General features: G+C 33.5%; 1 protein-coding gene across 3 annotated transcripts; it reads left to right on the top strand.

Moving 5' to 3' along the window:
• Positions 1-15,008, top strand: LOC123705126 (arf-GAP with Rho-GAP domain, ANK repeat and PH domain-containing protein 2). 3 transcript variants are annotated; one of them, XM_045653763.1, is made up of 12 exons: positions 1-187; positions 276-1,794; positions 1,908-2,103; positions 3,518-3,635; positions 5,104-5,225; positions 5,381-5,504; positions 9,549-9,761; positions 11,040-11,230; positions 11,560-11,796; positions 12,665-13,024; positions 13,319-13,443; positions 14,225-15,008. In XM_045653763.1, the coding sequence occupies exons 2-12, from the start codon at positions 281-283 to the stop codon at positions 14,355-14,357; spliced, it is 3,333 nt and encodes a 1,110-aa protein (XP_045509719.1). In that variant the 5' UTR covers positions 1-187; positions 276-280; the 3' UTR covers positions 14,358-15,008. The 3 variants fall into 3 exon arrangements, with proteins under 3 accessions (XP_045509719.1, XP_045509718.1, XP_045509717.1); XM_045653762.1 differs by having other exon boundaries at positions 1-191; XM_045653761.1 differs by having other exon boundaries at positions 1-1,794.
• The last annotated feature ends 2,545 nt before the right edge of the window (positions 15,009-17,553 follow it).

Raw genomic sequence — 17,553 nt, 5'->3', positions numbered from 1 at the left:
TTAGTTTGTGTTTTACTGTGTTCTTCGATCTTCGTTTTTTTTTAGTTTTTTTTAGTTTCCCTATGATTTTCTTTTGTTTATTTATTTAATAATTGATTATGATTACTTAACACTATCATATTTTAATGTTAGATTAAGTAGAACAAATAATAATTGTAAATGTATGGTGTGACTCACGTACTGCCCTGTTGGTAGTGTTTTGTTTATTTTTATTTTGTGTTTGGGCCATAACAATGTGTTGGTTTCATGTAAAATAATACAATTATTTCGTCTAGGAGTTATGGATTCACCACCAGTCCCAAAACCACGTTCTACAGCATATCCCCAAACTGACCCATTGAAGCGACCGATACCGTTGCCGCGAACAAAGGTGCCAAATAATGAAAGAGTTACAGCTTCTGAACTATTAAAGTCTATTGGTTCCGTTTCAAAACAGATTACCGAAGATGTTGCACATAAAGTCACCAGTTCTGCTAAAACAGCGAATGAAAAGATCGAAAAATCTATAATGGATGGATCGAAGTTCGCCAAGGATACTTTAGAGAAAACGATAAATACATCGAAAGCTGTTAGAGCATCAGTTACCAAATCAGTTATTGAAGGCACCAAGACAGCTGGCTTAAAAATTAGACGTTCGAAAAAATTTGACAATGCTCAAGACGAAGATCCGCAAAGATGTGTCTCTATGCCGGCGGTTGACGTAAGTTTGTTTGATAATATTCAATTTCATTCTCCCCTTTTGGAACAGAAGAGACTACAAGCTGATGAAGGGCCATCTACAAAGGACAATCCAACATCCCAGCATAATCCTTTAGATAACCAATCATTACTCTCAAACAATTCAGATTCTATAGATGATAGTGTAAGTAACATCTCTCAGGATGGTACAGAGTTTGATCAAAATGAGTCAATTTCCAACTTTGATTTGGAAACATATGATACACCAAAACCATCACGAGCAAACAGTTTTATAAGTGTACGGTCAGCTCCAGAAGTACCAGGTAGAAGAAAAAAACGTGCTAGTCAGGCTGAATTTATGAGACAAAACTCACTTTATGAAAACTGGACTCTGCCTCATCCACCCTCTAAACCTGTACCTGCAAGTCCAGAACCAATTGAACGACCCAGCAAAAGTACAATATATGAATTTGATCCCTTAAATTTTTCTGCAACTCCAACCACAATGAAGTATGACGGAGTTAGTAATGAGTTGTTATTGCTTGAATCATTTCTTATAGGAGATACTTATGGAACAATTGTATCTAATGATATTGCCAACGATGAAACATTTGATTTTGTGGAAAGTGATTATTTTAACCCACCAACACCCCCTGAACGTTTTGATAGCCTGGTTACTGGTGAAACTTCAGTTAAGCAACCTGCCCCAAACAATGACAAAGATAATAATTCAAACTGGTATGTTGGAGTTGACAGCACTTCTGTTGTTGAAACTGTAGATGAAGTCAAAACAAACAATTCCGTTATGCAACGGTTTTCACATATGTTGAAACTGGACAATGTTCTTAATAAATCATCGAAACAAACTGTTACTAAGGTTGAAACAGTAGAGAGACCCCCAATCAATAAATTACCAGTGTCTTATTTCAGTGGAACATTAAATAAAGAAGTGTTAGGAGGGGTTGAGGATTTCTTTAAAAATTCACAGTCACGATACTGTGTTTTGTCCGATCAGAAACTAATGTGCTACACGGACCCAACCAACTCTATTGTAAAAGAATTATATACTTTGGATAGTATTAACTCTGTACAAATAGTTTTACCTCTCTCATCTAGGTTAGTATGATTATATTTTATTTTCATTTTATTTATTTAGCATTGCATACATGATTACATAAATGAGTTTATAATAAAAATATACAGGCTTAATATTCAATAATGTTTTTCAGCTCTACAAATAATAATTACTGTTTTGAACTCTCAATATCAATGGGAATAAAAAGTACTCCAAGAAAGGTATTATTTGGTTGCGGTAGTGCTTCAGAAAGGAGAAATTGGGGACAAAAGATTGTTGAACATTTGACAAATGGATTCCCAACCAAATACATGTCTGAGTTTACTAGATGTGGCTGGTGTTACATGAAGGTAATTATTATTTTACTGTTATTTAAAACATTTAATTAGATTTGTTCTAATAACACAGTGAAATATCTTATAAGCAGTTATAATGCTATCTTTATCATTTATTTGTATAAGGTCTTATCTTGTATCTGATATTATAGTATTGATTTTACTTTACTGTTTCACTTATCATTTATTTTTATTGTAATAAAATTATGTGCTTTATCATTTACTGGTTATTAGTTTTAACTTTGCAATTATTCAATTAATATGTAATTAGAAAGGAAGGAAAGGGCCAATATAAATGTCAAAAATGTTCTTATAACATTTTACAATATAGAAATTTATTACAATCAGTCATTTAATTTGAATACATACATAACATTGAATTTTTGAAAATGAAACCATAAATGCTGCCCTTAATATTTATGGCTAATCTTATAATCTATGTATTGCCATGCAACTGTTTTCTTTTATTATTTAAAATGCGAATTAAAATCTGTGTCAATAACTGTAAATTCTTCTCAATTAGCACAGCATTCTAACAGAATAATACTTCACTAACTATACAACTTAGATTCTATACAAGATCTAATGTTGAACTTGCTGACAAGCTAGTCTTTGTAAAATATGTACATATTTTATTCATACTTATCATATTATTATTTGCTGATGCGAATGAATGAAATATTTGTTATTATGTTCCTATTTATATATGTACAAAGAAGTGATGATTAATTGTCTGTTTGATCTACAGCTGATTGAGTGATGACAGATATTTGAAGTTAATTTTGATATTTTATTCAGGAAGGAACCTCTATCAGATTTACCTAAACAATTTAAAGATTTTGTTTGAATTTATTGGGAGAAATAATGCTTAGACTTATAAAATACTTGTCAGTGCAATAAACACTTTGCGTTTGCGAATATATAATAAAGAAATGCGAATGAAATATAATCTAAATATCTTTAATTCCGAAAAATGTTTTTAATAAAAATATGAGTTTATTAACTTTTATACAAAAATTAATGATTTGAAAATCAGTTTATATTGACTTCATGATGATGATGCAAACTGTCATGCATCACCTGACATTATAGCACTAAACTAGCGCAATTACTCTTTCCGGCGTTTGAATACATAATAATATTAATGTTGTGCTTGTGGTTGTGCTACCTGTACCTCTTATATGGTAAAAGTTTTTCATATTTTTCTATTTTAAAATACATTAATGACATATTTTCTTGAAAATACTGCAAAATTATATATTATGTAGCTTTGTTCTGTATACTTTTCGAAAGTTTCGACCTATGTAACATTATCTTTCTATATTACCTTTGTAAAACAACCCGAGAATTTTAGAATTAGGTACAAATAAGTCCGAATTTTTGAATTATCTTGTTACAATCAATGTAATTGTAAATCATTGGCCAATAGGAAGGTGTGACAGGCGAGTGGCGTAGCGCTTGGTTGATGTTGGTGAGACGAGTCCTCGTGTATTGCACGGCGCCTGACACCTTGTGTATCGTAGACCTGAGGAAGACTAGATGTGTTGGTATGTATTGAACAATTTAATAGTGTGGTGTTTATTTTAGTATAACAACAGGTATCGCAATTTGCATGTATATCACTATTATAGTGTATAGAAAATCCTTATTAAGATAAGAATATAATAAGGAAATATGTATTATGATTCCTTTTTTTCATCTTTTTGGTTGATATCATTCATAAATTACATATGCTCAGCTAAATTCTTTAGTGTATGATCCTTGAATGGCCCATCATGAAACCAGCGTACATGATGTGCTTAATAAATAGTCCCATCTATAATTATTATCAGGCTAAATAGATATATATTTCGTTTACTACAAAGTATATTTTATTAGCGACCAAAATTCCTTTGTTACATGTTAAATACGATCACGGTAAATTTTTGTCCATGCGTGACCTTGCATTGAAATGATAATTTTATTACACGGAAACGCATAATATCGTGGGTGCGGGGCATGCTAATTTTGATAAATTCGAAAATTTTTCTCGAATTTACTTTTATATTGATGCTTTAAGGGCTTATTTTACAATCATCACATATAATCTAAATAATAATAATTTTTGTATGATTTCAATGATAAGAGATTTTGATAAATCATTAAAAAATCTCGGATAATTTTTAATTTAAATTGATAATTTAAATAATCGTTGAGTTGAAATAACGATGAATAAGTGTTGTTTATAAGCAAATTGAAGTAATGAGCATAATTATAATTTTTAAGAACAAAGAATCGAGTTACATGATTGTCGACTACGGAACAATGCGATACGTGCTTACATTACTAGCGACTTAATAGGAAACAAACATAGGAAGCTGTGTCACGCAGGATTTCTCAGAAAATGTCGGTACTCCGTTGATTCATCCTGCGTATCGTATTCGCCTGTCAGCATTTTATTTATTTAGAGCAGCTCTTGTCCAACAATGAAACATTGTTATCAAGAATGGGACTTGTGTTTACTGTGTAACCATAACGGACAACGGTATAGACTATAGGTGAATGGCAATCGCTATTGCTAAATACACATACACAGAATGAGTACAGTGACGATTATAATGCAACGTTGTGAACGATGCAATTGCAAATGTAATCAAATAATAAGAAATGTTATAACAGATGATAATGGTGGCGGTAGACACTAAATTTCACCTTTCATATTGTTTATTCAATTAGTTATTCCAAAATTAATTATTTCAAACAAACAAAAATCATCAATGAACACTTATTTCACTTGATATGGAAAAGGATAAAAGTTAGCATTGTATGTAATGTACAAAAAAAAATTTGAAGTCGTAGTAACAATGCTACTAATATAATCCAAAATATAAATATATTATAAAGAGGAGTTAATGAAGACTGCATTTTTAAAACTTGAAACCTAAGGTGTTCTTTAGGTTAGGTTCAAATGTGGTTTGTATGAAGATTTGACAGATTCAGCCAGTGCACTTTGGTGATAAAAAATCTATTTTTCAGTCACTCAAGATGCGGATGAAGAGACGAAACAGAAATGCCCTTCTGACGGCAGCCCGAACTTGCTACTCGACTGTCCACACGCCACTCTATATTTACACTTTCAACATGAAAAGGAACTCAAGGTAATAAAAAATGTTTTTTTTGTTTGTCAAATATGACTAACATCAAAAGGTGTTCTTGGTTTCTTGTGTTGTTATCTATTCAATTGTTTTTGATATTTATTTGAATTAATTTAAATTTGTAAAATTTGCAAAGTAACTTTCTGCTTCTGTTTTAGGGCTGGAAGTATATGCTAAAATTAGCAGCACATAACAATGGGGCATATTTGCACCACCAGCAGCTAACTAAAGACGATGTTCCCGCCATCGTCGACAAATGTATTAGTTTTATTTATGCGCATGGTATGTATTGAGTTTTTTTTTTAATATACATTAATTCCAGTATTGTATCGAGTTCTACTTTACTCGATGAAATTCTGGAAAAGTTATGTAGATTTGTATATCAGTATTTTTTTCAATTTTTGCGAGAATATTTCACGACAATTTAAAATTTATCTTTTAAAATTCCTTTAGCGTTAAAAATAAGGGAAAATAAAAAGGAAGGTAATATTTTATTCTCACTAAAATTTAGTTTTTAAAATATAAGTATCAAAGAAGATTTGAGGGGTATAGAATCAAAGGCAGCTATATCCACAACAAGTCATTTTTTAAACTGTGAATGCCATCTTATTCTTCATACTATTCCACATAAGTTCACAAAATTGTTTGGTACCTAAAACAGCTAAATCCCAGCCAAATTCCCGTTTAAAGAATCGGTTTAGAATCAAAGTCAGCTAAATCCACAGGGTTTGGAAACGAACACAGCTAGAATTGAGCTCGGCCAATCACAGGCATCCATTTTCGTAATGACAAGATGGCGGATTTCATACTGAACCGTGTTTGCGTGGGTGTGATTTTTATCGAAATTAAATAGGATTTTGCATAGTTTTCTTACTAAAAACGTGTTATACGACTAGTTAAACGTGTAATGGAAGTGCCTGTAATAGAAGCATTGCCAGGGAAAGGAAGAAAGCGCAAAAGACAGCCGGAGAAATGGAAGGCGAACAAAGCGAAAATTGACAGGTAAGCCTAGTCTAGTGATGTACTTAATCCGATGGAGTTCGATAGAATTTTTAACAAAAGATACAATTTTTTAAAGAATAGATGGAAGAGGTATATATTCTAGGTTTAACATTACCTATAAGTTTAATGTTGTTCAGTTCGATTTCTATCAATAGATGGGTCCATTCCATTAAGGGTCCCGGGGATTATAGTGTATTGGAATTTAGGCGATAAGCTGACAACCTATAATTAAAGTACGTTCAGCCTGAAGCGATCGCTCTTTGTACCTGCTGCCTAGGCGCGTGCCGGCGCTTGTCAAAGGAAGCCGTCGCCGCGACACGTTCTGAACGAATATACTTTAAGCAATAAACTTCCACCTTCCTACCTTCAAAACTTTGTCAGACGTCGTATAAACTATCTATGAGATCGGTGACGCTCTGCCCACACCGTAAGAGATATAGGCGTCGCTATTTGTTTTGCAAGTATTTCATCTTAATGAAAATTGAATAGGCTAAAACAGTAATGGTTACGTTTGTTTTGTTTCACAGGTACTCGTCGCCATCTTTGCCTGAAAACATAACCTGCAATCATAACACAAAATCATTTGCGTGTAAACAATTGAAAATACTAGATCTAGTGCATTTTCACAGATCGTTTTACTCAAAACCCAACAAACAACATCAAGATGCGTTAATATTGAAGTGCTGTTCGGTAAAAAAAAACAGCCAGAAAACGGCCTGTAAAAAACGTAAGAAAAAGCAGAGCTTTTTCGATAAAATATGCAATTTACGCAAAATCACTTAAGAAAGCCATTCCAGTTTGCCAGAAAGTATTTCTAAATACACTTGGGATAACGAAGTATCGTGTTCAGTTCGTCATGCAAAACTTCTTTGAATCTGGTCGGGTTCCTACAGAGAAAAGAGGCGGTGACCGTAAGACACAAAAGTTTGCAGCACAAAGACAATCAGTTCATAGTTTTTTAAAGTCTTTGAATTGCGTTGAAGCACATTATTGCAGAGGATCATCGCAGCAACGTAAATACCTACCTAGTGAGCTCAATATTAAAAAAATATATAAACTTTTTAAACAAGCACATCCAAACAGCCCAGTCAAATCATCTTACTTTAGATCTATCTTTAATCAGGATTTTAATCTTGGTTTTGGGAGTCCAAGGACGGATGTGTGCTCGAAATGCCTTGAACTTCAAGAAAAATTGAAAAACGAAAATGATACATCAAAGAAAAACCTACTGATGATAGAGAAAAGGATACACAAATTAAGAGCACAAGCATTTTTTAAACTACTAAGGGAAAAAGAAGGGCAAATGATTACATTCTCATTCGATTGCCAAAAGAATTTAGTACTTCCGAAAGTGCCCGACCAGAGCTGTTATTACAGCAGGCAGCTGTATTTGTATAATTTTACAATAGTCCAAGGATCATCGAAAGATCCTTTAAATAAAAACACTACATATGCATACATCTGGACAGAAAATGAATATGCTAAAGGTTCAAACCAAATTGCTTCTGCTGTATATGATAGGCTCAACAAAACTGACCTAACTGATGTAACCCACGTCCGTTTAGTGGCAGATGGATGTGCTGGCCAAAATAAAAATTATATAATGATTTCCATGTGCATGCGATATCTTTTAGAAAACCGTCATGTAAAAAAAATGGAACTAGTGTTTCCCATCACAGGCCATTCTTTCATGCCTCCTGATAGAGTTTTCGGGAATATTGAAAAACAAATCCGAAAACTTGAGGTAATCACATCGCCAGAAGAGTACATCGCTGTAATCAGTGAACACTCTACAGTCACGCAACTACGTGATATACCCGTGCTTGACTGGAAAAGTTCAATAAATAGTATTGTTAAAACACCGGCTCAAATTCACTTCAAGATTTCTCAGTGCAAAAGATTTATTCTTCGAAGATCCAAAAAACAAGGAAGTGTGTTGGTACGTGGTGAATTATATTACAATTCTGACACGGGAAACCCCAAAAGTTTGTGTAAACCAGGCAAAAAAGCTGAGGATATACGACCAACAATAATTCCTAGCGGCATACAAGTGAATCCATTAAAGTTGCGAGATGTCAGAAACTTGCTTCAAAAACACTACGGTGACTCTTGGAAAAACCTGGCACATTTAAGATATTTTCACGCCGTATTGAATCATTTAGACGAAGATGAGCTGCGGCTATTAGAAGAAAGGGGAGTTGAAGAGAACGATACTGTAGAAGATCTATGTGAAGTTCAAGAAGAAGGAGAGAATTTAAGTATATAAAATTTAATTCATAATAAAAATGATTTTATAAAAATGTTCTTTTATTTACTCAACTAGCTGACCCGGCAGACGTCGTCTTGTCCAGTAATCAATCCAACACCTACGCTACACCTACCCTATACCTGCCCTATACCTGCCCTACACCTACCTTACCCCCTATGTATTATTCTGGGTCTTCAGCTACCTACATACCAAATTTCATCGTAATCTGTTCAGTAGTTTTCGCGTGAAAGAGTAACAAACATCCATCCATCCACAAACTTTTGCCTTTATAATATTAGTAGGATTATAATTCGGTATCAATTTTTAAGCAATCGACGTGATAATAACGAATGCATATTTTCATTTCATTTTGGATAGAAAATCCTTAGATAAAGTTTAACTGCACATCACTATTCCTGTGACGTCATCACCAAAGAATTGGTATCAAAAACAGCTATATCCATTACAATCAGATTCAAAGACAGCTAAATCCTTTTGTTGGTATCAAATACAGCTAAGTGATTTTAAAATTATCGCGTAAAAGTTTTAATTTGGATTGGTTTATGGGTGTGTGTTGTTCAGTGGTACCAACATTCCTAATACTTTTTTTAAGGCTTTTTTTACACGTATTTCTACAGTAAAAATAAAATAAGACGTTTTTTCTGCTTTATGAAAAAAATGCCTAGGTGGATATAGCTGCCTTTGATTCTGTACCCCTCATTTATTGTTGTATTGTTAGATATTTTTTACCATTGACTGCATTCAATTGTAATATTGTATAGATAGGATAACCTTGGGAGAAAATGTAAACTCATTTCATCTCTTGTATTGTATTGTTTGCAAATTTGCTTGTCATTTCAAATTTATTTCACCACTTTAGCCTCACACCTACACTACTTTATTTTTGAATGGCATATGGTTTTATTTGTCTACTCGGGCGGCAAAAAGAGAATTAGTCTATCGAAAATCGTAAAATTATACTTTCTGGTTGTACTTCTATACTACAGAAATCTAGAACAGAATAGAAAGACACTTATTCCCATAAAATGGTACAATACTTAATAATGATATTTCAGGCAGCCTCTCCGAGGGTATATACCGTAGAGCGGGCAGTAGTCTAGTACTGTCTGAACTACTGGGCCGGTTCAGACGAGATGCGTGGTCAGTGGTGCTCAGTCCCGCGCAGCACTCGGAGCACGATGTGGCTGGAGTGCTGAAGAGATTCTTCCGCGACCTTCCTGAGGCCCTGGTACCGCAGGACAAACATCAGGCGCTGACTGCCGCTTTGGGTATGTAAAATGGAGACATTTATATAGATAAACTGAGTAAAATGAAGTAAAATCAATAAAACACCTGAAAACATGAATAACATTTAACAAAAAAAGTGCCTTTGAAGTACGCGAATTGCTGAAATGACGTCTCGTTTCTTACTAAAATGCTGGTATTATATGAAACTGTAATTGTAAGTAAAATCAATAAAACACCTGAAAACATGAATAACATTTAACAAAAAAAGTGCCTTTGAAGTACGCGAATTGCTGAAATGACGTCTCGTTTCTTACTAAAATGCTGGTATTATATGAAACTGTAATTGTCGTTGAATCATGAGATAAATTTTGGGACGAGTACATAATATAAAGTTTTAATCATATTATACCTACATAAAATCCATTCATCACCTAAAATCGTGTCGGAAGCCAAGACTCGGTTTGTATAGCAGAGTTAATTAACAAAGAGGGCAACTGAAGGCAAAGTGTTAAAATTACTTTTTAATTGCCGTTTTTTTTTGTTATATAACAGGCAATTAAAAACGAATTGAAATATGTCTTCGATAGTATATAAATAATACCTAATCTGGGGGATATCTTGAAGTAACAATTTACAAAATATATGAACTCCTGTAATAAATTTACTTCTACTCGTAAAAACAAAACAATACATCGGTATTGATATTGATAACATAACTAGCGGCTTCTTATTGAATACCTACATATAAGTACATATAACAGAGTGGTACAATATCGCATTGTAAAGTATTCAACGAAGGCAATTTATTTACTCGTTATTTAAGAATGGTTTCTCTTAATTCAATAATAGACATCGTCTTCTAATCTCCAGTGCCAATTTTCTTACGTTTGCTCTTGAATCGTTCTATTAATACATTTCCTGTCTAATTTATAGACATTTATATGTATTTATTATTTCAATAGTTTCGTCTTATATGTTTCGCCGTGTTTTTTTTATACCGTTAAAAATGTATGTTAAAAAAAAGACACCATATTATAAGTTAAATAGGATGAGTAGTTTCAAAGATAATTGGGATGTATTTTTCTTATGTTTCTTTGCATATGGGAGGTACTTTACTTTAATGAAGTAATTTAAATTAGGAACCTATAATTTAAGATTATTAAAAAAAAAACTTATAATTACTAATTATATTTAGATTATAATATTAAATTTTTTATAATTATATTTATATAATTTATATTATATTTATATATAAATTTATATTTATTTTTATAATTTATAATATTAAATTAAATATAATTACTTATTATATTTATTAGACATAAAAGACGACCAGCAACGCAACGCAGCGTACAAGGAGGTGATGCTGTCGCTGCCGCTGGTCGCACGTAACACGGCGCGCAAGCTGTTCGCGCACCTGCACTTTTTGCACACGATGGCGCACGCGAACAAGATGAACGCGGAGAACTTGGCCTCCGTGTGGGCTCCCACTGTCATGCCCACGGCTTTGGTGAGGATTTTTTGTCAAAAATTGTGTTGGCTTTGATAATTTTATGGTCAATAGCCATAATTAAGCAGTTCTTAACTCTTTTAAAAAGACAGATATGTGTGAGATGGTCACTACTGTATAACTCAGAACTTCTTGGGTCAAACATCATATTATGTAAGTATTACAAATTATCGAAATATAACCTGCACTCGGCTAGCGTGGTGTAATTTGGTCTGAACTGTGGGAACTCGGCTTCCTATGAGAGGCCTGAATTGGGAACAAAATATAAGGGAATATAGTGAATAGTAGATTTTGTCCTCACCGTGGGTTAACTAAAGTCATTTCAACAGACGAGCCACACGCTGCAAACCGCGTGGTCGGCGAAGGAGCAGCAAGTGGTGCGCGACCTGATAGCGCGGTACACGGCGGTGTGGCAGCCGACGGAGGCGGAGGTGCGGCGCGAGGCGGCCGTGCGGCGCGTGCTGGCGGCCGTGCTGGGCCGCGCTGCGCCGCCCGCGCCGCGCGCCGCCGGCGACCTGCGCGCCTGGCTCTACGTGCGCGACCGCTCCGACTGCCACCACGTCGCGGTAAGCTTTTTTTTAAGCTATTGCATAGCATTTTTTTAACCTATTGCATAGCATTTTTTTAAGCTATTGCATAGGTCCCCGCGATCAAGGCCGCGCGGGAACCGAATCGAGAAATTCCATATCGAAAAAACCTTACGCTCCACACCCCGACGGGCGGAGATGTGGCTTGAAGGCATAGCATGCAATATAGCTTTACCGCGGCAGTCCCCGAGTGCCACACGTCGTTTTTTTTTTATAGTGGAGAATGCATTTAGGCATACCCAAGGCACTCGGGAAAAGAGCCCTGGGTTATGTCGGACTCACCCTGCTGAGTGCAGGGACCTACCGACTAAACTCCACTGTGTTCAGCCGTGCCGTTTTATTGACGGGGCCGCGGGTATTCGCTAGAACCGCGTCCGCAGACCCGTCAGCGGCAGCCTATCTCCAGGCCCAACGCGAATTAGGCGGGAGGCCGCCAGGTTTACCTTCCTTGGGGGCGGCGTGAGTGGAACACTTCTCACGCCGCGGGATGATGGATTATATCCCCGTTCCACCATCCGGTACGTTGCGGTAAGCTAAACTATAAAGAGTTATATTCCCCTAAGTGGCGTGCACGCACGCATGCACGCATAAGCGCCGGCCCTGAGGAGCGTTTTAGAGTAATGCAGATAGCTCCGTACGGATGATTGTCCACGTTCCTCAACGTGACGTGATGTAAGCGAGCGGAGCGCACCTTTAATCATAGCAAGTTGTGTAAACGCACAGGTCAGGACAATACCCTCTCTTTCCGCCTTAATGCTATGCGCCCAGTGTCCTTTTCATTTAAAAGCAATGAAAACCTGCTTTTTATTTTTTGTCTTATCTCTATATCTCTTATATCTCCTTACAGTTGACACCAAGCAAAACAAGCGCCGATATATGCATAGAACTCGCCGAGAAAGCCAAAATGGAGTCGCATTTGATGATGATAGAAGAAGTCATTTGCAACGAGTCTATGCGTCGAATCGTTCACAAGGACGAAATAGTGCTAGACGTTGTGCTTCGCTGGGGATACTGGGACGAAGAGGACAGGAAGGATAATTATCTAATAATTAAAGATAATAAAACTCTGCACGATATAGAGAATCTAAAAAATTCTTCGGCGTCGGTGTGCGGCGAACTGCGAGTCGCTAACGAAACGACGAAAACCTTCAAGACGCACATGTTCGAGTGCGGTAAATCTAAGTTGTGCTATTTTAAGGATAAACAAGTGAGTAATTGATGATATTTATGTCTAATTATATAGACATAAATATCAAGTATCACGAACCATATTATTTCATGAAATTTGGTTTCATTTTTAGGTGTTTTCTTGCATAATAATAATAATGATCAATGTTATTGTTCTCATTATTTGTTTAATTTACAATATCATTACTAAATCCCAATGTTTTCACATGTCCATTACACTTCACCAAAAACTTTTTGCTATAAAATAATATATATTCAATTTTTTTAAACAATATTAAATGAAAAGTATGTACTAATTTTACCCATAATACAGGGATCACATAAGCTAGAAGAATGGAATATAAAGGACATTCTGTGGTACAACGGGCACGAGCTGAAACGGAACCCGCAGTCGCGATGGGCGATCACATTCATACCAAAGAACAATAAACAAAAGAGGTGGGATTACCAATAAACTTATATAAAAACAGAAATATATCAATATGTACTATTTAAATCCATACTAATATTATAAATGCGAAAGTTACTCTGTCTGTCTGTCTGTTACTCAATCACGCCTTAACTACTGCACCAATTTGCATGAAATTTGGTATAGAGATACATATTTTGATACCCGAGAAATGACATAGGCTACTTTTTACTCCGGGACATAGGATAGGTTTTATCCCAGAAATCCTACGGGAACGGGAACTATGCGGGTTTTTCTATCTTCTGCGCGGGCGATGCCGCGGGTGGAAAGCTAGTATAACAAATTCAAAACATGTTTAATGATAGGCTATGCTAAAAGCCAAAAAAAATTATAATAATTATAATGACGTTAAAATTATAGTAAAGTGTGTTCTCATGCACCTACACACATGATATTTGAATCAGGTTGTCTATAAAATATATTTCACAAGTATATTGTCAAAAAAGATTCTATCAATTCAAAAAACAGGACTTATCAATTTTGTAATTGAAAATTTGTTTACCGACTTTAACCCATTGAGCCCCGAGCGGCCCGATCGAATAGATTTTCTATTGTGTCTGTGATTCCGGGGGCTGAGTTATTCAAAAGGAGTAGGTTGTTAATTTGTCTGTTTCTTTGGGTTGGTTTTAATGCAGAACTTTTGACTGAGTGAACATATTTAGATAATCCTTTTTTTAATTAACAGGCTTCCTGATTCGACTATAATTTGGTCTAAATTGAAGGTTTTTTTTAATAATTATATATTTACAGAAGTAAAGATCGTCCATGGTTTGGATGTACTATCGCAGGGGCGGTCAATGAAGATCAACTGAAATGGATGGCCGCCCTAATGTTCGGGGAACATTCTAGCATTCTGCCCACACCTAGGCTTGTTATCACATAACCTTAAAAGGTACTATAATATAAATTATTCAAAAATATCGAATTTGTTCTGTAATACTTGTAGAAAATTGTAGTTGAAATATGTACTTGTATAAAAAAAAATGTAGTTGAGAAAATTGCAATTCTTTGTCCTTAATCCTACTTGCGCTAAAAACTTGCCATTTTATTTGTGAAGTCTCGAAATTATTTTTGTTAGTTTAAAATAAAAGTGATTCTTGTGGGTGATACTTAAGGAGCGAACTGCACTCTGTTTCGACTCGATGTGATGTGGCTTGTATGACACTTGTTTAGATAATTATATTATGATAATTAACAATTAATTGTACACCACTATATAATATAATATGTGTATCTATAAAGTATAAGTCATTGTGCTGGACTTTTCCTTTATGTTCTTTGCGTATCGGAATCGTCATACTCTTTTTTAACAATCAAAAAAGAATTTCTATTTTCTCTTTGTATTAAGGTTCGAATTAAAAGTTTTTACGGTTCTACTATATCTATCGTAATACGGAAAAATCTGGAGGAATCGGTTAAAAATATTTACAGGCAATTTCTCATAAAATACTATTCTTAATACAAATAACTGAGGTAAGACTAATAACAATATTATTATACATATATTGTTTAGACATATAAGTAACTATACATAGGTATATGTTTTCATGATTTCCTAATCAGTTTAAGTATTTTTTAGTATTCCTTTGCACCTTCTTTAAATGATTATAAAGATCACTTCATATCACAAATATTGTGTTCTTATGTTAGGTACTTATTTGTAAAATATGAAAGGGATCATTTTGCTTTGTAATTTACTTATAGCAAGATTAAACAGCTGAATTTATGAATGAAATATTGTTTTACCGAGAGTAATATTTGTTTTTCATATAAAATATAAATATATAAAAATTAAAACCAAATCTGTGATGGTTCAACATAGCACAAATCTAACATTCCTGTGATCGTATCTCCAAATAAAATATTAATTATCTTTGAAGCCAAGCACATTTTTTTTTATTTATGTTGCATACTAAATGAAATATATAATATTTTATATGATTTGTTACTTTTGAAAAGTTGATATGTGAGAAGTTTATTACCATAGTTAAACAGTAGGTTTAGTATGTATTATTCTGTAGATTTGTATATTCTATATATTGAATAGTTTTTTTATTTATTTGCTGTGTAATTATATGTCATGTATAAATATAACGTAATAATATATGCCTGTTTATTATAATTTATTTAAGAGTTATAACTGTACACAAGGTTATATTATATATTATATATGTATTATTTTATCAATTTCAATAATATCAGTACTAAAAACTAATTATTATCCACAGAGAAAGTTTACATTTTTATTATTTGTTCCCTATTATTTTTCATATTATAGCGGGTGTCCCACCGTTGGTATACTAAGCTCAAAGAAGGCATGGTTATAGTTTTGCATACGCTGAGTACGTAAAAAATACTTATAAAATTCCAGACGCATTTCTTTTTTCAAATAGATGAATTCTTAAAACTCTATGTGTACAACCATAACAAGTATCCCGCCCAACTTTGCCACCCGCACGTGAGCTTTCTTTATAGATTATGTTTTCATAGACAAAATGCTCACATTAGCGAAGCGGTATATGCCGGCTGCGCGAAGTTTAAGAAGAAACCGATTTTAGAAGAAACAGATTTTAAGGAAAAATTTAGCAAAAAATTTTTAATCTAATTTTTTTGTTTAAGTATTTTTTACGTGATCAGTGTATGCAAAACTTCAAGTCGCTTCGCGCTTAGTATACCGGTAGTGGGACACCCTGTATAATGTTTATGATTTTTTTTACATTTTTGGTGCACAATTATATTTAATTACATTAAATTAGATTGTAGTATACTAAGAGTACATGATAGTTACTTATCTAAGGGTCACTCACAAGCGTGCCTTTTAAATAAGACAACAATTTATAGACAGCCATGACTGTAAAAACCCTGTTATTCTTTCCAACATTAACATTTTTGTTGTTGTTTTTAATTCAATAAAAATTTAACTTCTAAATATTGAATAATAATATGGATTTTATCTCACTACGGCGGAATTTACTGATTGTTGAGGTTATTATTTTTCACTATTTTGACGAATTTTCATTTCTAAACGAAGTCTGTATATGATTATATACATTTTAGCGTTTCAGTTGTAATAAGTCCTATTTTTTTAATTCTATAAAAATCATTTGAATATACTGAAAATCGAGTCAGTACACATTTTATTAAAATTTCATTAAGTTTAAATTACACTTGGTTCTTTTTATTGTCTGTGTTCTCGTTAAATTAAAATAGTATAATAACCAGTCATGCGCTGTCTTCTACTCCCAGAACATTATGTCAATTTAATGTACGTTAGATAATAAAATACCTTTAAAATATGTAATAGAATTAATAATTATTATGATATGTATGTATAGATTAGTAACAGTAAATAATATTAACCGTTCTATACACAATATGATCACAAATGGACTTTAACGTTGAACATTTTATATATTTTTTTCTGAGTACTACCGACATTTTTTTGCCAAAATGAATTTCTGTAGATCGCAATTATCAAATCATTTTTATTTGTCAAATCAAAATCAATCCGCTGTTTATTTTTATGACACAAAATTCGTAATATTAATAATTCGTATACTGTAAGGTATGTAAGGTGTATGGTAGGCTCGGTAAGATTAGAAATATAAATTTATAAAAATTGAGATACATGAAGTAATATGTGATCATGGTTTCTAATAAATTAAAGGCTAGTCACCTTCGCAATTCGCAAATACAATAAAAAAAAGTTTGGTTACTGCGAACATAACATTGACATTTTAGTGAAACAACTAATACCACTCAAACCGCTAAAATCTCTCCAATTTATCTCTATAGTCATTATTAAGAAAGAGATAACGGAGCAATATAAACGCATATTTATTTTTATTAAAAAGTTGACTAAATAGTTTAAAATTGTTTAATTAAAATATATATAAACCAAAGAAAAATTAACACAACCACCAAAATTATTATCATTGTGATCTTAATTAACCTATAGGTAATTGAGGTCAAGAAACCATGATTATATTTACTTCACCATACTCAAAATAAAAAGAAAAATAAGAAAAATAAAACAATACGTAGTAGGTTCCGTAAAAAATAAGTTTTTTTTGCATAAA

This window comes from Colias croceus, chromosome Z, assembly GCF_905220415.1.
Source record: "Colias croceus chromosome Z, ilColCroc2.1".
In the NCBI taxonomy this organism is placed as follows: Eukaryota; Metazoa; Arthropoda; class Insecta; order Lepidoptera; family Pieridae; genus Colias; species Colias croceus.
The sequence above is the reverse complement of the archived record's forward strand: the minus strand, read 5'-3'. Positions and strand labels throughout refer to the sequence as shown.